The sequence below is a fragment of the Denticeps clupeoides genome, chromosome 3, assembly GCF_900700375.1.
Source record: "Denticeps clupeoides chromosome 3, fDenClu1.1, whole genome shotgun sequence".
NCBI classification, from domain to species: domain Eukaryota; kingdom Metazoa; phylum Chordata; class Actinopteri; order Clupeiformes; family Denticipitidae; genus Denticeps; species Denticeps clupeoides.
In genome coordinates this window covers 25674442-25700796 of record NC_041709.1, presented here as the reverse complement: position 1 = coordinate 25700796, position 26355 = coordinate 25674442, and the positions used below count along the sequence as shown (strand labels likewise).

Below are 26355 nucleotides of genomic sequence, written 5' to 3'. Positions count from 1 at the left end.
AGAAAACCTCCATGCAAAATGTTTTCAACAGATATTTCAACAGATTTATTTGTAAGTACAGTAGAATAGAACACGTTCCAATAACTTGTTTCATGGATGAATAAAAACAGAAATGTTGAGTTCAATTCATCCCCTAACCCCGCTCATTCAAAAATGCCCCGTTCAAAAATCTCCACAAAGTCCCATTCAAAAGGTTAAATGAAAAATGCCACTTATCCTCCAAAACGTCCCATTAAACATGCAAATCTTCCTTCAAGCAATCTTCTTTTCTCATTTTTGCTCAGTCAATAGACTCTTCCTGGACCTCATCATCATCCAACAGCATGTCCACTTCCTCAGCATCCAACTCTGAGTCTTCCTCTTCAGTGTCACTTTCCAGCCTTGTTGAGGATGGCTCTGTGTCAGGCTCAAAGAGCCGTAGGTTTGCCGGAATGCCGACCAGCTTTTCCACTCTCACATTTGTGAGCCTGTTGCGAACCTTTGTGTGGGTGTTCCCAAACAGTGACCAGTTGCGCTCGGAGGCGGCTGATGATGGTGGGATTTGGAGGAGGATGGAGGCTACAGGTGCAAGGGCCTCAGATTCACATAGTTCCTTCCACCAGGTGGCTGCAGTTATGTGCTGGCATGACTGCCATATTCCATCCCCTTTCCAAAGGCCTGGCTTTGTTCGATACTTTGCCAAACTGCCTAGAACTTTGCCTTTATCGAGACATGGCTGTAATGACCGCATAGGCACCATTGATCTCTTCCCCAGAATGTATGCTGCTGCATGCACTGGCTTCATGCAGAACTCCCTCCGCTGTTCCAATGACTTGACCACAGCCGTTTCCTCTGCTTTCAGTAGTAGGGAAGTGGGCAGAATTGTCTGGATTTCTTCTTTGAGTTCTGCAAAAAGGCACTGGACATCTGACAAGATGGCACCATCCCCCTCTATCTTCGCTATTGCTGCTGCAATAGGTTTGAGGATTTTCTGACTGCTAGATACTCTTTCCCACCAACTTACCTCACTTGTTAAGTCCACAGGCTCAAATGTGTGCCTTCAATGCTCTTTGTCCTTCAGGCTCAAAAGTGTGGTCCATGTGTACATGTGATGGAGGCATGCACAGTGCCAGTAGGTGGTCTCAATAGCCATGCAGCAAGCATGTGCTCTGTACATGTGATTAAGGAATGGCATGGATATTCAAGTGTATTTGAATTGCATTTGTTTGTTTTTGTCAATATTATGCTAAAATATACTTTGCTCAACTATATTTAAGTTCCCTTAAGAAGAGCCAACCTTCAATTTTGAAAATTCCCAGTTTATTCCCATAAATTCCCGTTAATTCCCGTTTATTCCCATTAATTCCCGTTTATTCCCATGGAAAGTTTCCATCTTTGAAAATTCTGGGAATTTTGCAACCCTAGTTGTAAGGATATATTACAATAGATAAGTGCTGTGTGGGTTGTGAGGGAGGTATTGAATATGAAGCGGAATAAAAGTCCTCTTGAGCAGATAAGCAGCACCCAGTGATGGGTAAATGAGAAGAATGAAATAAAAGTATGATGACGTAATGATGTAATAACGAAAAACAATACTACAATAACAATGAATAAATAAACAATGAAGAGTAGCAGTAATGAGTATGAGTGCAAATAGCAGAACAGTAGGATGTTGAGGATGGAGAGTAGAAAAAAGAACAATTGTCATGTCAATTTTGTCAGGTTAATGTCAATTTTCAATTCTGAATTGAAAGTTAACAGGCTGGATGCTTCAGCTCTCCTTCGACTGTCGGTAGTGTAGATGGTAGTGCTTTTGTATGCTGATCTGACAGTTCACATATGTTTGAAACTAAAAAGTAGGAAACATGAAAAAAAAGAATCTTTTTTTTACTTAATTTTAAAAAATTTGATTCAAATATGTTTTTCATTATCAGAAAAAGAACCAAATGTTTAATTTTAGTGACAGACAGTATTGTCAATATTTTTCACATTTTTTCACAACTATCAACTCAGATTTGACCCCTTTTAAAGTCTCTGAGGCCCCCTAGTGCCCGAGGCCATGAGCTACAGCACACAGTGACAAGCAAGGACTAAACTAAAGCCAATAATCCACTGGTGGCCAAGTGGCAAAGGAAGTGAACATGAAAGGTTGCAGGTTCAAGTCCTGACCTACCAAGGTTCCACTGAGGTCCCTTTAATTAAGGTACTTTCCCCACACACTGCTCCCCGGGTGCATTACATGCACAACCTGACATGGCTGCCCACTGCTCACTAAGGGTGATAGGTTAATTGCAGGGGACACATTTTTTTGTGTGCACCGTAAAAGATCTGCAGCTTGGTACCAGATCCCACATCATACCCCCCACAGGCACACCACTCCCAGCAGTAATGGAAATTTACAGCAAACACTGTCTCAGGAAAACTAAGAGCATCCTGAAAGACCCCAGCCATTCTGCACTGTCACTTTTTACTGTCCTGCCATCAGGCAAGAGACTCGGGACAATTCACACACGCACAACACGATTCAGGAACAGTTTCTACCCTAGTGCCATCAGGCTATTCAACACACAGTAACTGTGGTTCTCTCTCTATGAGCAATAAATCGATTTACGCTTCACAATATGTAACTTACTTAACATTATGCACTGACACTTCAACCAACCTTGTGGTGTCCAGTCTCAGCAGTTGAGATCAGTACTTGTTGCCCAAAGTGGATCTAGTATTAATGTTGTGGCATGTCTGGTCATCTTGAAACCTGAGTCAGAATTAAAGGCGCATTGTTTATTCGCACTTGCCTTTTCGTGGTGTAGTGGATGCTGCAGGTCGGAGGCTGCTGGCATTTGGTTGTGGAATGCCTCTCATAATGGACCCTGGAAGCTAAATTCAGACCTAAAGTCATTCTAGAGGCTATCTAGTGCAGCTCCGAGGACTCTCAGCTGCAGGAACTGGGAGACTAGTCAGGACAGAGGAAAGAGGACTGCAGCCATGTACAGAGACATCCTAGATGAAAACCTGCTCCAGAGCCCTCTTGAACTCATCTTTCAGCAGGACAACAATCCTAAGAACACAGCCAAGATATGAAAGGAGTGGCTTCAGGACAACTTGGGTGAATGTGCTTGGGTGGCCCAGGCAGAGCCCAGACTTGAATCTGATTTAATCCAATTTAACCTCTCTGGAATTATCTTAAAATGGCTGCACCAACCTGATGGAGCTTGAGAGGTGCTGCAAAGAGGAATGGGCCAAACTGGCCAAGGATTGGTGTGCCAAGCTTGTGGCATCATATTCAAAAAGACTTGAGCCTATAATTGCTGCCAAAGGTGCAGCGACAAAATATTGAGCAAAGGCTGTGAATACGTATATACATGTAACTTACAGTTTTTTATTTTTAATAAATTTGCCAAAAACTTAAAGTAAACTTTTTTCACATTATGGGGTGTTGTGTGTGGAATTAATTTAATCAATTTTGGAATATGGTTGTAACATAACAAAATGTGGAAAAATTGATGCCCTGTGAATACTTTCCAGGTGAACTGTATTGCTCTAGAAATAGCTTTATGGTCTTTTGGGTTTCAAAATGCTTTTTTTTTCTTTTTTTTACATGACTGTGTTTTTTCTATGATTAAGGCCTGAGTTTCCAGGCAGGTGAAGTTTCCTCTTCTGACGCACAGCTGATGAACTCATTCCTGTCTGGTTATCTTGCTTGTTTTCTTCACTCTTTAGGCCCAGGATCATGGAGTAACGATGAAAAGAGGAAATGAAAGCAACAAGGAAGTTCGTTATGACAGTTGAAGGGCTGGCTGAGGACGGTGGAGAAATGACAGAGGGCTTAAGAGGGAGAAAGGGAGGGAAAGAGGGAGGGAGGGAACGAGGGAGTGACTAAGAGCAGTGAGACGTGGGGAAAAAAAGAAAGTCTCCAGAAAAAAAAAGAAAGGGAGAAAGCACCCCCGAGAAGAGGGGAGGGAAAACGGCTGAGTCTACATGTGGCTGTTGGAAGTTGAGGTCTGGCCATGGAGAGGGAGAGAATAGCTGGTGAGTCCTGGACTCTTTTTTTTTTTAACCGCTTTTTAATTGTGGTCTTTGCTTCAGACGTGTCCAAATTTTGCTTTGACCCTTTGAGAGTTTTCAGCTCTCAGGTCAGCTCTTACTTCTCTGGATGAGCGCGTGGAAGTGAACACTGTCTAAATTGCATGGCACCAAAGCCTAAAAATACATCAGGAATGCGGTAATGGTTTAAAATGTACACTTTAAAAAACATAAAGACTGTAAGTCTGTTAATTCAAGAGTCATGTGGGGACTTTTGGGATTCCGACCTGTGACGTTACATCTTAAAGACTTCTTTGTTAAAGCGGCAGGCTGGATCGAAGGCACTCTGTTAAGAATGGACCTTCTTGTCGTTATTTTTTGTGGAGTTCCGGCGAATGGCCACGATCGTAGCGGCTCATTTTGTGTTTTTTTTGTGTGCCGTCGGAGCCCGGCGCCTCCACAGCTGTAGGAGTCTCGGAAGGTCTGTGCGGGGTGTGATAAACCGCGAGCAGCCGTTCAGGGAGGGGCTTTCTAACACGGGATGTCTGAAATGTCTCGGGGTCCCGCTGTTGCCATGGGAAACAGTCAGCTGTCGTGAAGGTCTCCTCTGACACTGGATCTGGGCTTTTCCAGCCTGTGGAGCCAGTGGTCACAGTTAAAGTGAAGAGGTGCCAGACTGTAAAACTAGACAGAGTCTTTTGAAATATATGAGTGTTGAGATGTGCCTCAAGTCTTTAAAATGATTTAGGGCCTTTGGCGAATAAGGGGCAAAATTAAAAGACGTTAAAAATGGAGTCAGTGATGTATGGCCTAATGGAGAATATACCTGATTATGAAGACATGGGACTGCTTCTGTCAAATAGAAGCATTTTGGCAGACAGAACTACATTTACATACATTTACACCATTTACCAGACTCCCTTATCCAGAGTGACTTACAATCAGTTACAGGGACAGTCCCCCTGGAGACACTCAGGGTTTAGTGTCTTGCTCAGGGACACAATGGTAGTAAGTGGGATTTGAACCTGGGTCTTCTGATTCATAGGCGAGTGTGTTACCCACTAGGCTACTACCACCCTATAACTAAAAGCAATTTAACTAAGGCAATTTAATATTTACATAAATATTCTATGCATATATCCATACAGTACACATATTCTTTGTGAACGTTGAATTAATCATTTCATACATGTACCATTTGCCACATCAGTGAAGGCAGCTTGTTTGATCTGTTAGCTATCTATTTATTCAAATGAAACAAGTTAATTTTAATTTGTATGATCCAATCTTTAAACTAGTTATACTTAACAAGCTATATCTCATTTGTCTCATATGTACAAATAAATGTTTATTAATATCACCTAAACCTTTATGTTGTGAATGTACATGTACATAGCCATACAAATTACACAAGGAATACATATGTGTGTTTAACTCCACTACAGACCATAAAACTATCTATTCAGTTCCCATTTTGAGCCTATTACATATTCTGTGTTAGTAAGTAGATAAATAGATTTCATAAATAGATGAATCCTTAATGATCTGGGTCGTAATAGCCTTGGTAATAACCCCACTTACTACCATTGTGTCCCTGAGCTAGACACTTAACTCAGTCCTGAGTTTCTACAGGGGGACACTGTCCCTGTCACTACTGATTGTAAATCGCTCTAGATAAGGTAGTCTGATAAATGTAAATGCCACAAATTTAAGTTGTGAAGTAAGGAAGAACCAGTAGATGGAGTTACCTGATTGTAAATGAGCAGATCGAGGTCTTTTTTTTATCATAACTGTTTTTCTAGACCCCCCAGAAATGAACCATTATTCGACACAACTACAATAACGCACTGATCAATATTTGATACATATCTGCAATTTATAACCTAATTAAGACCAATTTTGTATTTGTATTCTATAATCTACTCATTCATGACAGTCTGTCAGGCAACTAACCAAGGTTTCCATCGCAACTCCAAAATTAGATGGCTAATTTGGGGAATGATTTGGGTTTGAACTGCTCACGTAGAAGCCATTTCATAATACTGGCCTGTGCTTATAAGCTGTAGTCCAGTGTTATGTGTACTCCTTGCAGCCTTTTTAATTGGAACTTTGTCCTATCCCAGTCTCTCATTTGCTTCTCGGTTTATAAAATGCTCGCCTGGTGCCCTGTGGATAGCTGCCAGATTGCCCATATGCTCAGTTTGGCCATGGTCTGAAGATAAATGCAGATGAATTAAAAACATGCAGTTCTCAGGGAAAATAAATGGGCTCTCGTTGCATGATGCAGCTTTAGACAGCTCCTCAGTATCTTCATCCAGCAGACCTGGTCATGGGGTCATGAGGTTAAGAGGGGCTTGAGATGGACACAGGTTTAAAATTCACAGGTTTGTTGAGCAGCAGTGCGACAGATGGCGCTCTGGATAGCAGTTCAGCACATGGCCACTGAGTGGCACCGGAGATTTTTTGCTGTCATTGTTCTCCAGGTTCAGTGAATAGTGTGTCTGTGTGTGTGTGTGTGTGTGTGTGTGGGGGGGGGTATAAGGTGAAAGGACGTGCAACCAAATTCACGTGTGGAAGAGGGAAGGTTGCAGGGACAGGGAGAGGTTTCCGAATCCTCGGCTCCGTTTAACTTTTATCACGGAAGCTGTGGGCAGAGCAGCTTCCTGGTCCTACTCTGCCCTGGATTGGGTTGCTATGGCAACCAATGCTGAGAAACAACAGGCTCGTTCTGTTTGGAAAGTGATATGGAAGCCCTCCGAACCTTGTGTTTCCTTTGGCTCTTCACACGTCTGTAGGGTCACGTGTCGTTTCATCAATCATCTGGCCATATGGCCAACACATTGCATTAGTGTATAATGCTGATGAATTCGCGAAACTGAAACTAAGATTGAAAGTGACTGGCTTAGGCGGACGGTGGACCACAGTGTCCCACTAAAACAGTAACACCCTTTAAAACCATCTAAAATCATGTAGAGTTTATCAGTTGGAGGGCAACTACTAACAGACAAATTCTTATTATTTAAAAACTAGCACGGTCCTATTTCTTGACTAAATCATAGTCTGTGAAATGCGTGTAAGAAGTATTGCCAAATGTAACGCTAAGCGTTTTTGCACGTGCTGACCCCGGCAGTAAATCTCACTCTAAATGGAGTATGTTGATGGCCGTTTGGGGCTGCAATGCAGAGGCTGTGTTAAATTACATTATGGACAGAACATTTGTACATTTATCCTGTGACAAATCCGCTCCCCTGCCCTGCCACATATCAGTCAGCTTCTTCTTGAGCTGCCAACAGCCGGCTTGGCCCGGTTTGCTCCATATGTACACCGTGTAACAAAAGGTGACATACTTTTAGAAAAAATTAACATTGAATATCAATGACTTTGCCACAACATGAGGCTAATTAAGTTCATCTGTGTCACAACTGTGGTGGTGCGTGAGCAGGATTGAATGTGCAGTTTGGAAAGCAACAGGCCAGAACTCTGGCACTTCTGTTATGGGAAACTGCAGAAGAATAAGCTTTGAAAGAAGCACTTGAGGTGTTTGGGTCAAAGTTCACCTAAATTTCCTGTATTCAAAGCTCAGTAGCTTAATATCATGCTTTTATCGCAGTGACCATTGGTATGCAACAGTTTTTGGGTGGTACAGTCTTAGCACAGTCGGACTAACAGGTAAACAAGACTAAGCCCCTCCCATTGTCGCAACCTTTGTGCAAGTACACACACTGTGACTCTAATATAACATGATGCTAATGAATGATGTTCTCTACACCTCATCTAAAGTGAAGTGAGTCATGCTGTGTAGTTGCAGTTATTTTTTATTGTCTGAAGGTGGGTGAAACGGAAGCGCATTAACTGGCTTTTATCAAGCAGGAAACCGGCTTCATTGGCAAGCCGCACCTCTAACCACCACCATTGAATTTCTTTCGCGTTATTGCAGGAAGCGGCGTAGTCAGACCCAGGGTCAGGGCGTGTCGGGATTTAACTGATGTCAGGTCCCCACAATGCAAATTCAGGTGTGTGCGAGGCAGCATCTTGTCTGGAAACAGTGTTTGTGTTTGCAGGGTGTTAATGATGTTAATGAACTATCAGTTTTTTTTAAGGAAAATAAACAGAGTGATTAAACAGGGGAGCCGCTTTGCGTTACTCTGTTTACTAGTGTGTGGAGGTATGGAGGTGAACACTGTGGTGAGAACAGCTCACTCAGCAGTTTAAATGAGGCTCAAGAGCTCAGCAAGATTCACGGTCATAAATCTACATTTATTATTATTCCATAAGATGGATTTTGATGAAATCTAATATGATGACCCGTGACTAGGATGCCCATGATTCCTCAAAAGTATCTCAACTGCTTTTCATCTCTGTATCCTCATCAATTCTCATGAGCTACAAAAGATACAGGTTCCCAGTGGCCTCGATGCCAGTGTGGCAGCCTAAACCGCCATGAAAGATGAAAATCAGAACATGTTGCTCGCGTGAAGGTGTAGAAGGTCTGAAAAAATGCAGCTGGGTCTTTAAGAGAGCAGCTTGACTCCAGTATTTTTTTATAAGTGCTGCAGTGGCTCCTAATTTGGGTTGTTTTAAAATCCTGAGAGTGCCCCAGCGACGCCAACTGGCTTCAGAAGCCACTTCACTACCCCAGGATTATAAAGAAATGTCTGATTCTGTGCTTAATCCACATTTGGAGGGCATCTTGTCTGACTTTGAAGGTTTGTCTGACTTTTATCTCTGACTTTATCTGTAAGCAAATTGAAATGTCTGGTTGTGTCAAATTTGCATGTGCCAGGAAAGATTTTGTATTGCATTTATTCATTGGTTTAGATCCAGGCTGAATTACTCTTTCTTTTTGTTGCAAATGGAAAGAATGTTGATAATCTGAACACTGTTTCAATGTCTTACTTCCTAATGTCGGTGATTTTATGTAATTAATGTAATAGAAATTATTTCTTTAAAAGTTCATCTACTGGGTGAAACAATTACGTTCCAACCATGCAGTTCCTGCTCTCAGATGGTTAGCAATCAGATCTTTCTTATGTCTTTATGTAGCTAGCATTTTTAACTCTACTGTGAAAGATGCAACATTGCCATCTTGAGTGAAAAAAAAAGTGAAGTGATTGTCACATGTGATACACAGCAGCACAGCACATGGTGCACACAGTGAAATGTGTCCTCTGCATTTAACCCATCACCCTGAGTGAGCAGTGGGCAGCCATGACCAGCGCCCGGGGAGCAGTGTGTGGGGACGGTGTTTTGCTCAGTGGCACCTCAGTGGTACCTTGGCGGATCGGGATTCGAACCAGCAACCTTCTGATTACGGGGCCGCTTCCTTAACCGCTAGGCCACCACTGCCCCTAAAACACAAGAGCATTGCCTCCCCGTCGGGGAATCGAACCCCGGTCTCCCGCGTGACAGGCGGGGATACTCACCACTATACTAACGAGGAGCTGAGGTGTAGACCATGAGATTCCACCACCTGTCATCAGCAGGAGGAAAGCGCTGACATCATTTAAAAATCTTGTGCATGTATACAGGCCACCGTCGGCAGCTGATAAAACCATTCAGCTTGGCAGTATTGGCCCGATGAAGGAATCTGGCTGCTGTTAAGGACATCAGGGTCTGGCTGCAAGCGAGGCTGTCTGTGGCTGCTCAGTAGTAAGAGGAGACCAGGGCAGGGAGAGGAAATTCCTTAGAAGGTGTGAGAGTGTGTGTTCTCGAGCGTGTGCTGAACTCCTCAAATTCTCTCGCTCTCCATTCGATTCTGTACACTCATTTCTGGATTCTGCACATTAACGTGGTTAAAAAGTTATCCACCCACTTCACCAACCTCAGCAAGGACATTCGATTAGACTGTGAAGCTATGGCCTAGATGAATTCTTGAAGAAGTAATCAAAAACAGGACGCATGCTCACAACTTCACAGAGACAGGGGTTTTACTTGTAACAAAAGCACAAAGTACAGGACAAGGTACATGGATATACAGCCAGAATACCCCCCCAAAAATCAGAAATGTGACAGTACTTTACTCAGATGCTAGATGTTCAGTAGCACAATTTACAGCTTCCAAAGAAACCAGTGGTACAAATGCTCAGTAGATCTGAATCATGTACATGGTTAAAGGTAAAAAAAATTCCAGGTTTCTGGTAATTTTCTTGTAAATGTAAAATCCTGACCAGTTCAAATTTGGCACAAATTTTCACTTGAATTTTAAGATGAACCAATTTGGTTTTGGTGGTCAAAGATCAAGGGGTTTGATCATTCTCTACTATGTTTAGATGGCTAGTCACCTGAATCTGAATAGTTTACAGAAGGCCTACAAATAAGAGATGCCATTTCTAGTTTCCAACAGCCATATTTTAAAACTTGCACAAAACGTAGAGTTAGTCCGGGAATTTTTCCATCAGATGAAACCAACAAAATCAGGATAAAAGTAAAAATATATTTTATGAGAAATAAATATGCATGTTAAAAATGACTTAATTTGAGTCTGAATATGAATACTCAAAAACAGATAGGAAGCTCCATTTTAATTACAGTTCTCACTATTTCATTATTGTATGGACAAAATTTCTCCTCTGAGCTAGAACATCAAGTAAAACCATTGGTGTAATGACTTAATATTGAATGTAATGTGAATTAGGCCAGGGGGGATTCTGTATGACTTAAATGGTGATTAAATTAGGTGATGTGCTCAAAAATACATTATATCACAGAGATCTAGAGAATTAGCAGATTATGGATATATTGTTTATGAGTATTACCATTATTAATAATATCAGATGATTTTTTCAGATGTTCAGTGGCCTCCAGCTCCTTCTCACAAGTACTCAGTGGACAACTTGGTATGATGTGTGGACCAGTGGAAATGCAAATGTAGATTCTGTTACTATGCCTTGATGATCTTTGATATGTCAGGAGTCTTCCAAAAGAAATAATTATGAATAACATTTATAAATGAAATTCAGTACAGGGTGGTAGGCTGCCTTGAGAAAACACTAGCTCATCTCCAGGATTGGGATGGCTGTGTTAGCTGACAAAAATGAGTTAGCCATGCTCACAAACGCCTAAGATCACATCTCCAGGATCTGATGTCAAATGGCACCAGACCAGAGTGGCAGACGTTTTGCTGAATCTATGTTCACCCCCATCTGCTTGCAGAGCTTTTTCTCTGGTTAGGTACAGTGGAAGTGCAACATTTCCTCTGACAGTCCACAGTTCTTCATCAGTGAGGCTGGAGCTACTCTCTTAAACTTGGCTTCTTTTGCCAAAGCGCACAGCTTTTCAATCTAGGGGTCTTATGAAGGTCAGTTGTTGCAATCAGGCTATTTTTTTTCTTTTTTATGAGGAAAAGTATTAGTGTTTGGGACTTGTCAAAGACTCAGTGTTATGTGAACTCACTTCAACAATTTCCACTTTGTTGTCCAAGACAGACAGAGTCCCACTGGAAATGATCAAGTTCCTTTTAAAGCTCCACTGAAGACTGGCTCTGTGGTCTTGGAAAAGGCGCTTGAGGTTTCTTTTGTGATGAGTACTTCTTTCAGTTCTTAGTTCCAATTTGAAAAACTGAATTCAAATGCTTTATTTTATATGGCCAACAAAGAACAGATTTTCTGCTGATTTTCTGAAGAAGAAATGGTTCTGGTCAAAATATTTCCTGCATGTTGTACCACATTAGGATTAGGATTAGCAGAATGAAATTGTCCTGATTGAGTCACTCATCACATTGGTTTGGGGTAGTAGTAGCCAGTCCCCTGGTTGGTAACACACTTGACTATGAAATAGAAGACCCAAGTTCAAACCCAACTTACTACCATTGTGTCCTTGAGCAAGACACTTATCCCTGAGTGTCTCCAAGGGGGACTGATTGTAAGGCACTCTGGATAAGGTCTGATAAATGACAAATCCTTCTGACCCAAAAAGGTACTGACTGTATATATTTTTTCAATTTCTGTATTATTGATTGCTCACAGGAATTCTGTTGCTTTGTGTTCTGATTGCCTTTAGCTCTAAAGAGGTCATTTGAGGTGGAGGATGTTGACACCTCCTCACACTCTTCCCCCAACACACGGCGTGGCATCACTTCACAACTGCGCCCGGCCCTCTCCATGAGTAGCCAGAGCTACTATGACCTAGGCACCCGTGCCAACCACAACAGCAGCCCCAAGCCCCAGGAGGCATCAAGACCCAAGGCCAGGACCCCTGAGCCAGTGTCTCGCCGGACTGAGCTCTCCATCGACATCTCCTCCAACCATAGTGGAAAGCAGGTGGACAGCTCACCCATCCAAGGCATTGCTCGCTTCAACCTCAAAAGACCTGAGGCACTTGGCCACAGCAAGACTCCGGAGCTCTCCCAGAAGCACACAGTCACCTTCAGCAAGCCCCTTGAGACGCCCGCCGCACCCCGGGCCATCATGCCCCACGCCAGCAACAAGCTCCCTGAGACCACCTTCAGGAGGAGCGAGCCTCCCAGCCCAGGCGAAGTGTCAAGCACCCGACGACCGGAAATCTGCATCACCAAATCACAAGACAGCAAGGTGCTGGAGAACCACCACCACACCATCAGCACTCGCAGCGTCTCCCCCAACCACACTGGCCGCAAGTCCCCACAAGACAGCCACAGTAAGTACAACCACCCCTGGTCCATGAAGGGTTCATGGTTCATCCACTCATTAACTTCACCCCAAGGAGTCACATAATCTGTAAGATCATCCACTCCAAGAGTGGATTCATCCAGATCGTAGATTTCATATGTATTAATCACTGATTAGATACCTTTTTGATTTAGTTTGAACACAGAAACAAACCAGAAGCCTCAGAGTCTCCCTTAATGTGATTAAAACATCAACAGATTTTGTATGGCCTCCGTAAAATGTGTTTTACTGAGTTAAAAACCAGCAGATCTCTTTTGTGGCAGAGCTCTTATAACTGCTGCCACTCCATTGTCCTCTAATCAGGTCTCTGAAGTTCATTCAAACCACCAGCGTCACTAAGGGGCACAAGACGCTTTAAAAGCCCATATCACGATTAGCCATATCTGTTTTTTCTGACCCTAATTACCATTTTGCAGAGGTTAACCAATGACTCAGGCAGGCTGGGGACCTGGCTGAGAGTCAGCGATAGTTGCACATGGTCCACAGCTGCTTCATGAGAAAGCAGGGAGGTTCAAATGAGCCATGGAAGAGCGCAAAACAATCAGGCCCATTTTTGCATTGTAGGGCTTTGAGGCTGCAGCTGTGTGAAGAACATAGATGGGTTCATGAAGACAAAATAAACACTGGGGTCACAATTGTGCCAAATGCTTGTCTGATGGATTTCAGAGTTTCCGTGAATGGATTTGATGGCCAAGGGGTGTTTACAGAAAGACAGTAATGGTGGCATGATCTATAGAACTCATACATTCACTCCAAATTCTTTTTTCTAGAAATACAAAGGACTTTCAGATTAAAAAAAGTGAACACACAAGAACTAAGGGAAAAAACTGTAAGATTTTAATGTGAATTAAATGGTTATTTAGGTTTGCGGTCAAATTACATGTTCAGTACTCTGTTCAGTTTGAGGAGTGCATGGTAGATTTGGTTTGCTGAGACATCCTGGAGTGAACAGTATCAGTGTGTATATTTGCAGAAAATATATCGGTATTCCCAGTAAAACGTTTGTGCATGTGGGTTTGCTAGATAGATAGGCTTGTACTAATTTCTAAATGAGCTATGTGAAAAGTGTGTGCACTTTTCTTAACTATGTGGTGCATTTTGTAAATGTATTATGTGGTTATATAGTGGGGTGCCGACCCCACATCACTTATACTGACTACGTCACACATTGCCGTCATTAGCTTAGCATTCCCAAATGGTTTAATCATTGTGTAGCATTGTTGCAGTAGTTTGCTGTAAGGTTGCATATATTTTTTGTAAATATGTATATGTTTATATATGTTTTAATATGTTTATTGGTGCCTACGATGGCCCGTTTTGCTTTTGTTTATGTTCAGTTTTTGAGCACCGTCCCGCAATGTAAATAAACCTGCACCTTTTTCATCATGCCCCTGCTTCACAAGCTACCTATACATCATTGATAGATATTTTTAAATCATTTTGATTTCATGTTGCTAATATGCAATTTGGGGATTGTAAGCATGCTAATTTGTTAATTCTAATGCTAAAACCACCTCTTGAGCCATTAAGTGTGAGTGAGGCATTTTGAGGCGTGGCTTGCCATCCTTGTCTAAAAAACAAAAGTAATACAGAATTACAATTCCAGAAAAAAATTATGGTGCACACAGATGGACAGGTCAAGACAATCAGAAAAACAAGACGAGGCAGTTAAAAATACAAAAGAATGGCCCTGGAAAGGCGAACTCCCAAACCAGAGATGTTCCTGTGAGTGGTGGAGATAAAACATGGAGGCATAAACACTTGGAGCCAACAATGATCTAAGACATTGACTTTCACAGTGTGAGGTCTGACCGGGGCTTCACCTCTGTTTCTCTCTGAGCGACTGCTAAGGTACCAAAGACCGACCTAAGCTGCATAGGACTCTGATGAAGGATGTTCTGCTCTTTAGAACAAACATCATATACTGTTGCAGTTGCAACCAAGAACAGTGTCACACAAAATGGTGTCTGGAGTATATCTGGAGTATTCGGCTAAGTTGAAGCAGTAAAAAAATATCTGACAACAATAAATTTATTCCCATCAGGCTTTATATGAAAACTATAGGCAGTTTATTAAATCTAACAAATGTAGGAAGCAATTATGACTAGGTCTATGCAAATATGTGTGTGAGTTTTTATTACTCAATATGAAATGTGTTAAATTGCTTGGGTTTTGTATTATGCACTTTTTTCAGAAACTTGTGTAAATAAAATCATAAAAGGTGATTTAAATTCAGATCAAATCTGTCACATAAATTGTACTAATACACAGATACTGTACATATCAGTGAAAGACCCATAGCAGAATTATGATAAAAGAATGAAATATATATGTATTATGTACACACAGTTCTCTCTATTCCATAATTTCATCATATTGACATCGTCCATGTCTTGCTATTTATTCACATGGGCACTTTTGTCTTCTTCATAATCCTTATTCTTTACTGTCTGCCATTTATTTTTTTTATGAAGAATCTGTTTTGTGGCACTGTCTTAAGGATACGAAAAGGCACAAACTAAAACTAGAGAAAAACAAGCATGCATTTGATGCCTTGTATTTTTGCACAATGCCTTGCTTAATTCTTCTCCAGTTTTGGGAATCTGAGCCGTCTACATTGCCAAGGGCAGTTCCCTTATTAAGGTCACTTCAGCTCAAATTAAGGGTGACCAGCCTTGGCCCACTTGTCTATGAGCAGGCTGATAGCATCAGGCAACCAGAAACATCAACAATAAATGACTATAAGTCATGTTTCTCTTATCACATAATGGTTCTGTATGCCTGTGTAGGGTTCATTATGATATGTTGCAGATATGTTGTGGTTCAACACCAGATAAGGGCCGTTGTTAATGCAGCATTCTCCATAGGCTCTTTAAAATGGGACCTCTCAGGACTTTCGGTGAACATGTTAGATTAGCCATTTCCTGTCCAGGAGGAAATGGTCTAACAGACACACACTCTCGCTTCCCTGCTTCCTCCCATCCATCTGTATTTGGAGGGATAGTTTCCACTTGTTACAACCTCTCTGGTTGTCCTTATGACTCATGGCCATGTGACCTCCCTGTATCTTTGACCTACACTGGTCACTGCACACCCGGGAGCAGTACTGACACAAACACAAATGGTGCACTGTGGAGCAATTCAGTTTCTAGGCATTGTTGCATATTTAGGCAAAAACACTGTAGCTGCAAACAGCACCATAAATCCTACTTTCTCAAGAAATCAAATGTAAAAGGTTATTAGTGGCTTACATCTGTAACCTATGATTAGCCATTCAGACAACTTTCCAGTGTATACTGTATAAGATGTATGGCAATGACCATACAAGTCATTAAAGGTTTGCTTATTGGCCAAACCTGCAGACCAATTGATAAGTTGGGTTTGTCGACCCCCTGTTTTTTGCTGCATTGTTTGCATAGGAATTATGACAATGGTCCACAAACCAGATGAACACTTGTCAATATAGCTCCTGTGTTTCTATTACCAGTATTTGGAGGGGATCCACAAGAACACAGGGAAAGTATGCAAGCTCAACACTGGCACCTGGTTTCAAGCTCCCAATCATGGAGGTGTGTGCTCACAACACTACCCAGTGCACCAGGGTCACCTCTTTTTTTGGCTTTAGCTCTTGTAAAACCTTCCTGTTGAAAATATTGTACCTGAGATAGAAAAAGGCAAAGCTGTGGTTGAATCGCATGCCAGTGAAGTGTCTACCAAGAACCCTGAAGCTGTGACATTTCCATACATGACATTAGTCATATGTGTCATCAGTGGCATGATGCAGGGTGACTGGTGATGACAAGTCATGTTCTCATGATGGAGTCATCCCCTGAGTCCTTAAGACCCTGTTCGGTTTTTCTGGTCTGTAGTCCACACGGCTTTTGTCCGTCAACAGTGGAATAAAAGAGTTGGCCAGACCGTAAGAGGAGTTGTTAGAAGTCTGCATTTACCCTCAGATCTGTGTCAGGTGTATTAAACCCCATCAATCTCATCTGCCACAGAAATGCCCAGACAAAGAGAGACTCAAGGAAAATCCATCCAGACAGGCTTCCATCTTCTGTCCAGACCTCATGGCTGAATGAGGGAGCTGACATCCTGGTGACAAAGAGGTTTCAGCAGCTATTGAAAGCCCTCTGGCTCCAATGCGTTTCAGGTCTGGAGAAGGCCATGTTTGGTCTGGCACTGTGCCCCATACTCCAGTCACTGAGAGGCGCTCGACGGGTGGGGGTAGAGAAGCTAAAGAAAACATATGTAAAAGGTTAATAAGCTGATATTTATGGATTCGAGGTGGCGGAGTGTAGAGATGACTGTGGTAAGGGCTGTGGATCCTTTGTATGGGGTAATCCTTCCATGGACCACTTTTGGTAGGTGTTAGCCACTCCATACTGGGAACACCTGCGGTTTTTAGCTTTGTCTTATGATAGCATTACTGTATTTATTTTGACAGTTGACCTCTCAGTGAATCGTTATGGACCGGCTCTTGGCTCGAGGACCTCAAAGTGATGGTCTAAAGGGGCTAAAACATATTGAAGAGATCTTTTGTGGGCTGATGATTGAAAGTGGACTGGAATATTGTGTTTGGTGAAGCATTTCCTTTACACACAGCTTTTCATGTTTGCACAGTTGGTGATCCACCATTGTGTGATGGAGTGCTAGGCATCTTCAGATGTGAAAGTCTAGAATTTATATTGCAATACACTGGTAAATATATTTCAAAATATGTGAAACTTCCCAATATATTTTTCAATATATATAATAATATATTAAATAGTTTAACAATGTATTTTTTCAATATATGAAAACGGCAATATATATATATGATATACAGTACAGGCCAAAAGTTTGGACACACCTTCTCATTCAATGTGTTTTCTTTTCATTTCATGACTATTAAAATTGGTAGATTCTCACTGAAGGCATCAAAACTATCAATGAACACATGTGCAGTTATGTATTTAACAAAAAAAGGTGAAATAACTGAAAACATGTTTTATTTTCTAGTTTCTTCAAAATAGCCGCCCTTTGCTCTGATTACTGCTTTGCACACTCTTGGCATTCTCTCTATGAGCTTCAAGAGGTCGTCACCTGAAATGGTTTTCCAACAGTCTTGAAGGAGTTCCCAGAGGTTTTTAGCACTTGTTGGTCCCTTTGCCTTCACTCTGCGGTCCAGCTCACCCCAAACCATCTGGATTGGGTTCAGGTCTGGTGACTGTGGACTCCAGGTCTCCACTTTTTGTAGGTACATAACTCCACATGTGTTCATTGTTTTGATGAGAATCTACCAATGTAAATGGACATGAAAATAAAGAAAACACATTGAATGAGAAGGTGTGTCCAAACTTTTGGCCTGTACTGTATATATAGAAATATATATGAATACACACATATATTGTCACATAATATATTGAGAAATATATTTTTGTTGCGGATGAGATGTGGCTCTCCATTGACCATGAAAAACATTAGGTCAGTGGATGAGTTATTTTCTTGTATTTAGAGATCTGTGTGTTGTTTTTTCCATTTGGGCTGGATCCCACATTATTATTACTACATTCTTTTGTTTATGCTCTTCTTTAATTTGAAGGGAAACCATTTGTACATTTCAGACCATGCATTACTGTGCTGCACTGACTGTAATTCTCAATTCAGATTGTTTGCCTGCAGTGGTTGACCTTTTGACCTGAGGGACACTCATGAGAAGTCCACTTCCTTACCTGCTAGGCCATCACTACTGAAGAATATTATGAATAACCATTGTTTTGCATGCATCACTGTGACACTCGGCCAGCGGGTTTGCTCCAGACTGAACAATATCTTCAGTGAACAGGCATCTCTGTTTGCCTACACTCAGTTTCCCCTTTTAAAGCTTTTATAGTATTCAATTTTCTGGACAGAAATAATTACACATAATTACATCAAACTAGGTGGTTAGTTAGATACAGATCCAACTATAATGATCTAGTTTTATTCATTTTAATTTTATGGATTGTATGTTTAAATGTATAGATTCATTTCTGTAAATATTAATTTTATTATTAATTACTGTTATAGTCTGTATTTAGATGTACTTTATTGTGTTCATCTTGGTTGACCATAGAAGGGAAAATATCTACCTGATCAAAAAGTTCCTTTTCATCATATCAAACTTTACCACTGGGTGGAGCTGACAGTTGAGAAGAAATGAAGAGTCAACCCCCCACAGACTCCTGCGGGTTGAAGACGTCCAACCTTTATCTATCTGTCTTTCCCCGTATCGCTATCTACCCCCAGCCCCTACATTTCAGTCCCTCACAATCACTGCAACATGATATGTTCCTGAATACTGGCTGGAGGATGGAGTTCTCTCATCACTAATCAGTGCTTCAAGCATTTCTGACCTGTTAGCAACCTCTCAAATGGTTAACCTGTGGAATGCACTGTTATCGTAAACAGATCTCAATTAAAATGTACAAAATAACATTTAAATGCAAATTTCTTAAATGCTAATTTACATTTGTTAATATAGTTCAACTATGAAATAACTCATTTAATCATTAAATCATAAATCATTTTCATTAAATAAAAACAGCTGGGAAATTATAATGGCAAAAGCAAATAAAAGCTCCCTGAAATAAATTCAAATGAATAAAGATTGATTTATTAAATAAAAGTCTCCTGAAATTAAAGGTGTCATTTGAGCCAAAACTAATAACGTACATTAGACTAAGTGTTTTTTTAATAATTTAATAATACAAGTGAATTGTATTTTCATACTGACATGTATCTGTTGCATTGTTAAATAAATCAAGATATTTAATTATTTATATATTACTTCCATTTAAATCCCTTTTGTTAGACATTCTTGTAGTGCTATCAGCCGCTCTCCAGGTCATGCTTCCTCAGGGTCAGACTGAGGTTGTGAGGTGGCAGAGCTTCCCTCACAATGTTTGGTTTTCCATGACAGATGGAGCTGTTTGTTCCCCCCACTGTTTCCACCAGCGTTGTCCCTATTAGCATGGCCATTAGTGTATCTCATAGAATACCAGTGAAGTTCTTAAAGATCCTGTAATCTTACTCTCAAAGAGCACGTCTGGTTGATATTGTCATTCAACTGATCAGTTCATTTCGGCCTGTCAGCAATGAAAGGAGCATTTATCTTGATTTTTGTTGATCTAGTTTTAAACTGTTGGGATAGTCAAATCAAGATATGGATCAAGGAATTAAAAAAATATTTTTTTATTTTTTACATTAAAACAGATCATAATGACCCGTAAAAGTTCTAAAATGTGATGATCCTTTGTGGTGTACTGTGGCCTGTAGTGACCATTAGTATTCCTTGTCAGGTCTTGAATGCACGTTCCCTGACAATCTGGTGGTAACATCAGTAGCGAAAGTTTGAGGCTAAGATCTCACCGGATTTGTAAGATCCTAGAGGGATTACAGAGAGAGGCTCAGAAAATCCTCTCTGAATGCTCTGTTAAAGTGGAGGATTAGCTGTTTATATGCTTCTCACCCAGGGTCTATTACATAAACAGGAATAATTATGTCAAGAAAACAATTTTACCTATGTGGCATGAAATAAAGTCTAAAGCATTCGTAGAAGTAAGTGTTGCCAGATTGGGTGGTTCCTGCCCAGTTAAGTATCTTTGAATTCTACCTTGGAGAGAAAAAAGGGGTAAAATATGTAGTAAAAAGCTCTTTGCATTTGTTGGCTGCTGAAAAACAAGGTTGAATATTATTTGTTTAAAAATACTTAGTATTTATAATACTGTATGCGGGGCAGTGGTGGCCTAGCGGTTAAGGAATTGGCCCAGTAATCAGAAGGTTGCCGGTTCGAATCCCGATCCGCCAAGGTGCCACTGAGGTGCCACTGAGCAAAGCACCGTCCCCGCACACTGCTCCCCGGGCGCCTGTCATGGCTGCTCACTGCTCACTCAGGGTGATGGGTTAAATGCAGAGGACAAATTTCACTGTGTGCACACAGTGCACGGTGTGCACCGTGCGCTGTGCTGCTGTGTATCACAAGTGACAATCACTTCACTTTTACTTATTCACTTTCACTTATATAATTGTATTTAATTTCTGTTTTGCTGTTTTTTAAATTTAGTGGGCTGGAAATCATCAATTGTATCTGACACTATGATGATGTTACCATTTAAAAAAATATTATAGATTAGTTTTAGGAGGGTTTACGTAGTCCTTTAAGGTCCATGAACCTAATTGTCAGCTAGAGAGAAACCCAGTAAAAGTATGACCTGGTATAATTTGTGGGAGAGTCTGGTTTGAGCCTGGTTGTGGTTATCTGGTTCATAGGTGACTTTGTAGCCTAGACTGCTACCAGCAACCATCCAAGAGCCAAGACAAAGCTGAGGTACCTGGTTTCACAGTAAACTGATCTCAATTGTACAATCCAGTTATTTTCGGGTGTAACAGTCCCTCTGTTCTCAGTTCATAGCCATTGGCCATTTTTATCCACCCACTGCCCAATCCAATGTAGCCTCATTGAGAGAATAACATCATTATGCAGCTTGTGTTCAGCCGAAACCACTGTTTCTATCCTTCGTGCAGACTGTCCGCATCTGAATCAGCATCAGATGTTACTGGAACAACCGCGCACGACAACAGACCCGGGTTCAATTTCTCCCTGTTCAAAATGTTGAGTCATCCTGTGTCCCTGGCTGTGCTGAATTATGGGCAGGGATTTCCCCGGAAGGCCCGTCCATGAGATGTTGTTATTGTTGGGTCCGAAGGCGGAGAGCCGAGCCCCGGAGTACTTGACGCTCCTCGACCCGAGAGTTCGCAGCTGTCCAACGGCAGATTCAAAGGAGGCTCTATTCGGAATTGGTTTCTCTGAAGGCATGAGCAGGACAGAACCCGTCATTTCCTCTGAGGTCCATAGGATCCCGGACACGGCATCTCTGAGTGAGTATCACTGTCTGTTGTGGAGACACATGCAACGGAACAACTGGTTTGCATCAGAGAATGTCTTTTACACGTCCTCCGGTGTCTTCAGTGCCTTGCTCTTCTCTCTTTCTTTTTCCTTTCCTCTTAACTTCCTTTTCACTGCTCAGCACAAAAAAAAACCCTGCTTCAGACTGCTGAAGAACAGGAAATGTGTAATGAGGAGAAAGTGCTTGCCTGAGCAGTGGGTCGTTGGAAGAGAGGAGTGTTTGGGGAAAGAGCAAGCGCACACTCGACCTTCTCTTCCTCTCTTCACTATGCACACCACAGCTGGGGAACCTCCAGAGGTTTAGAGCTTGGTGAGAGAGCTCGCTTGCTGAAGTGAACCACTTTTCAGTTGTGACCACAAAATTCATCTGTTAATCTACGTTGTGGTCACTGTTCAAACAGACCAAGTCGTGTCTGACAAGGGTGACGAAAAACAAGGGCAAATTAAAGCAAACAAGACCAAGAAGAACAACCTTCAACAAATATTCTGAAGCCAAAAATTATCTTATGGTCCTTTCAGACTGAAAATGTCCACTCTCCCAGTGGTAAGCATGATATTAACAGTGCATTAAATTGATTGTTATACAGGAATATACAAAGCTGCAAGCAAACAAAAGTATTGATGTACCTAAACAGTTTATAGCAGATATTGTTTTTTACAGACTTTTGTATGCTACTGTTTTAGATAGTTCCTTTCTGAGCAATTAGAGTTAGATGAAAAACTAAGTTTCATGTCTGCCTAAAACAGTACTGTACATATCAGTACATAAAAGGTCTTTGTTGCCCCCATAGCACCATTAGCTTAGTCTGGAAGCCGTTGCCCTCTAGTTACTCGTCATTTTTACCTCGCTCATTAGATATTTTATAAAATCTAAGTTAGGTATATATATCAATCATCCATCAGCACCTGATTCTATCAATATTCTAATGCTAATGTAGTCAAGAACAGGGGACCTTTATTACTCGTTTGGATCCGGGTTCCACAAAAGAGAAAGTGGTAGTTGCCTAGTGGGTAACCCACTCACCTGTAAACCAGAAGACCCAGGTTCAAATCCTGCTTACTACCATTGTGTCCCTGAGCAAGACACTTAACCCTAAGTTGCTCCAGGGGGACTGTCCCTGTAAATACTGATTGTCTGATAAATGCTGTAAATGTAAATGTCATGTTTATTCACCCAGAGAAGTCTAAAAATCCGACTGGACATGTTTGGGGATCTGGTCACTCTAACTTTGCTATCCAGGTGTCATCTTTCTCCACTGGAGTCTGGGCTTTGACAGAGGAAGGGGTGCATATTTTGCCGAGACTTTGTTGAGAATTCAGGAGTGTGGCCCTTTGTCCTTGCTTTTTTGTCTCAACTTATAGCCAACATAAGCTAATTATTATACACACTCCAGTTTACTCAGGTTTTGAGTTCTGAGACGCTGCTCTAATTAACAGCCCTGGTGGGAGTGGCCAGGTAGGGTGGAAGGTATTTTGGACCAAAAAAGATCCTAATGATCTTCAAATTCCAAACTACAATGAAAAAAACCCAGATTAAAATAAAAAAACATTATTGATTATTTTAAATTTCAGTTATTCTTTTCTAAAGCCACGTGGAGCTGCACTGTAAGGATGAAAGAGCCGGTGAGGTTGGTGAGGTTGGTGTAGTCTCTGGTTTCAGAGACTACAAAGGGGGCCGATATGATGTCTGAATGGTTAGTATGTTCAGACTACAGAAGATCTAAAGCTGTCAGGTGCTTGTATTATTTACACTACACAACTTTTGCAATTATTCATACTACATGGCTGATCGTGACAGACACAATATTTACAGAACCTGATTGGACAGAGAAAATGATCAGCTAAAAGTTTCATTTTTAAAAGTTTCAAAAATGAAGAACATAGACCAATGTGAATAACAGATTAAAAAATTTGTAAAAATATGCTTCTTGAGGGACTGCTGTGTTGTGGTTGCCTGTACTCTGTGTATTGTACTATTCCATTGTGCAATACCTATCAATCAATTCATTAATTAAATTAATTAATCGTAATTAGTCTCGGTTGATTTAATACCCTGACTGAAATCACTGTAGGAAAGAGGCTAAGATCAGGAGTGACAGGGAGATGATCTGGTCATTTTGAAATTAAACAACCTGCAGACTCTGACAGTCAGTAAAATTAATTTGGTTTTCTCAATAGTTCAGTTGGTCAACTTTTTCACTTTTAAAATGTACTTGTAAAGGCTGAATAATATGATGTGTGTCACATGGTACTGTGTGCTGATTTCTGTGTCTGATTTCCACTCTTTGCTCAAGATGTATCTTCTGAATCAGCACTAAATCTTCTTCACTGTTTGTCTCCATCTTTATGTGGAGACCATCTCTGGTGAAGATGAATTTCTTATTTGTGTCATAGGCCAGCTGCATTACTTAATTTTTTTTTTTACGTTTGGTTAAGATGAAACAGCACCTGGACATAGGATCTCTTTCAGGACTGTTGTTCCTATTGTCTACCTTGTCTAGCAATTTGTGTCATTTCATACTTTTACGCCTTTAGTGTTGTTCTACTGTGTAGAAACTTCGGGATCTTCCAGGCGTGAACATGATGAGCACAAACACACCCGACTGGTCTGTGCCTGAAACGTGGCACCTTTCAAGCATTCTGGCATTTAAGTACGTAGCAGGTGACCACATCCTGTCAAGAGAAAAACATGCACAGATGGTGAAAGCGCCTTGGGTTTCTCACTGAGGAAATTGTCACGGTGCGTAAGGACACCTGCAAGAGTGACAGGAAGGAGGTGTTTTTTGCTGATAGCATAAGCTGATTATATTGACAGAGTTTCAAACAGGAAACCAGTGAAAAGTTGTTGTTTTTTTCTCCCTTCAATAGTTTCCACAGAAACGTGGTGGTTCCCTCTTGGTCTGACTCGGTCTGTGATTAAATGACTTGGCTTGTCACTTTAAGGCCACACATTTAGATCATTGTAGAGAAGTCAGTGCATTCTGATCCCATTCCCAGGAAATATTAAAGGCAAAATTGTCATCCCTGCTCTCCCTTGAATTTGAAGACTCCGCTGCTTAGAATGTGCTTGCATTTTGATTTTAAACATTTTAGAAACTTCACATTCTTGAATATTTGAATATTTACAAATGTAAATATTTACAATATTTACAAACGTAAATATTTACAAATGTATTCATTTTTTATTCAATATTTCATCTTACATAATTCATGAAAGGTACTGCAGAGAGGTTTGGTCATGCTGCTCTGCTGAAAGCGTGAACAACATCTTCTGAATCTTTATCAAGCCTTTATCAAACAGCCTGACATATGGAGGCTCAACAGGGACACACTCACACACACGCAGCGCTTCAGTCCCATTGATTGCCATTGGGTAAAGGAGGGGTGTAGAATGCTGGCAGTCACATGGCCAGGCAGTGGGCGTGGCCTCTGAGTCCAGCTGGTGCAGTCCAGTGATTGAGAGAGAAGGAGGCTCAGAGGACCAGATAGAGAGGAAGCAGGGAAGGGTGAGTTGTTGCCACTGCTCTACGTTGCTTGTGTGTGTGTGTGTGTGTTTTCCTGTTCATCTGAACAGCTTTTGCTTCTCTCTGTTCATTTTTCAGTTTTTTTTTTCCCCAAACGCTCACACACTCACACAATTCTTCTGAACAGACAAAGGAAGTGCTGTGTGTTTGGTGCCTTTCAAGTTTTCCAGGTGTCATCTTTCTCCACTGGAGTCTGGGCTTTGACAGAGACTGGGGGGAAGGGGTGCATATTTTGCTGAGACTTTGTTGAGAATTCGGGAGTGTGGCCCTTTGTCCTTGCTTTTTGTCTCATTCACTGTGCAGCGAAACATGCAGTGGGCTCACAGAGACCCCTCCATTCCTCCCTCCTCCTCCATTCATTCACTCCCTCCCTCCCTCAGCTCTTTCCCATGTTTTCCCCCCTTTGTTTTGGTGATCTCTCCAGATGCCAGAGAGCGTTGCTTTACCAGGTTTTGTCCACCCTGTTTCACTTTCTCTTCCCGACTCGTCGGCAGCTGTCTGAATTCGATTCCGAATTCCTCCTGCGTTGGATTATCAGAACATGGGAAGGAAATTCTGTGTGATTCTGGTCTCGGCAGAGTCGTTTACAGTTGGAGGGGAATTTTAAATGCGGCTTTCCTGTCATTGGACACGCCCCCTCCCCCAAGCTTCAACAGTCTACTCTAGACCAATAGCAGTGCTGCAGAATGGGCCAAGGTACAGCGTTCTCAGCATCTGAGTGATGTAGCCATCGCCACAGTATCGCCAGCGTCCTCCCTCCGCAAACGTTCTGCCAACGCACCTGTGTTCTTGATACGTTATCGTAATCAGGATTTATTTCTTCGTGGTGTTGCCTCCGGCTTGTGCTAGCATGTGCTTGTCCGGCCCTGCTGTTACACTAAACCTTCTGTCTTCTCCACTACATGGTTACAACACAAGTTCAATCACCTTTTTTATGGATAGGGGTTTTCTCAAATAATTTTCTTTTGCACAACTTGCACAACCTGAGCAGCATCACATGTAGCATATAATATGGTCAGTTTTCTGATGCTATAAATGTTTTGTATAAAAATGTAGCATCACATCTAAACTACATCCAGTGCAATCTGTACCTCGTAACTGAGACATAGATTTAATTTTTTTAAATGTTGTCATTTTAAAAGAATTTAGCTTTTATTTTTTATTTTTTTTTGGACTTTAAAGTACTGGAGTCATTTTGCTGCCACTGCCAGCACCATCTGTGTCACTGTTATGCCCCCCCCTTCCCAATCTGTTT

The 26355-nt window shown here is 41.4% G+C and overlaps 1 protein-coding gene and 1 non-coding gene across 5 annotated transcripts in view; one reads left to right on the top strand and one right to left on the bottom strand.

Annotated features, from left to right (window-relative positions):
- Positions 1 to 26355, top strand: part of septin9b (septin 9b) — a 53740-nt gene that overhangs the window by 3613 nt on the left and 23772 nt on the right. Inside the window, exons 1-2 of one of the 4 annotated variants that reach the window (XM_028973074.1) lie at positions 3860 to 4008; positions 12001 to 12615. In XM_028973074.1, coding sequence (XP_028828907.1) covers positions 3987 to 4008; positions 12001 to 12615 — 637 coding nt within the window. In that variant the 5' untranslated portion in view covers positions 3860 to 3986. Of the gene's footprint in view, positions 1 to 3859; positions 4009 to 12000; positions 12616 to 21211; positions 21549 to 24997; positions 25083 to 26355 lie in introns of those variants that run through there. The other 3 variants (XM_028973073.1, XM_028973075.1, XM_028973077.1) reach the window with 3 other exon arrangements.
- trnad-guc (transfer RNA aspartic acid (anticodon GUC)) lies at positions 9371 to 9442 on the bottom strand. The gene has a single exon. It is a non-coding gene; the product is annotated as a tRNA-Asp (tRNA).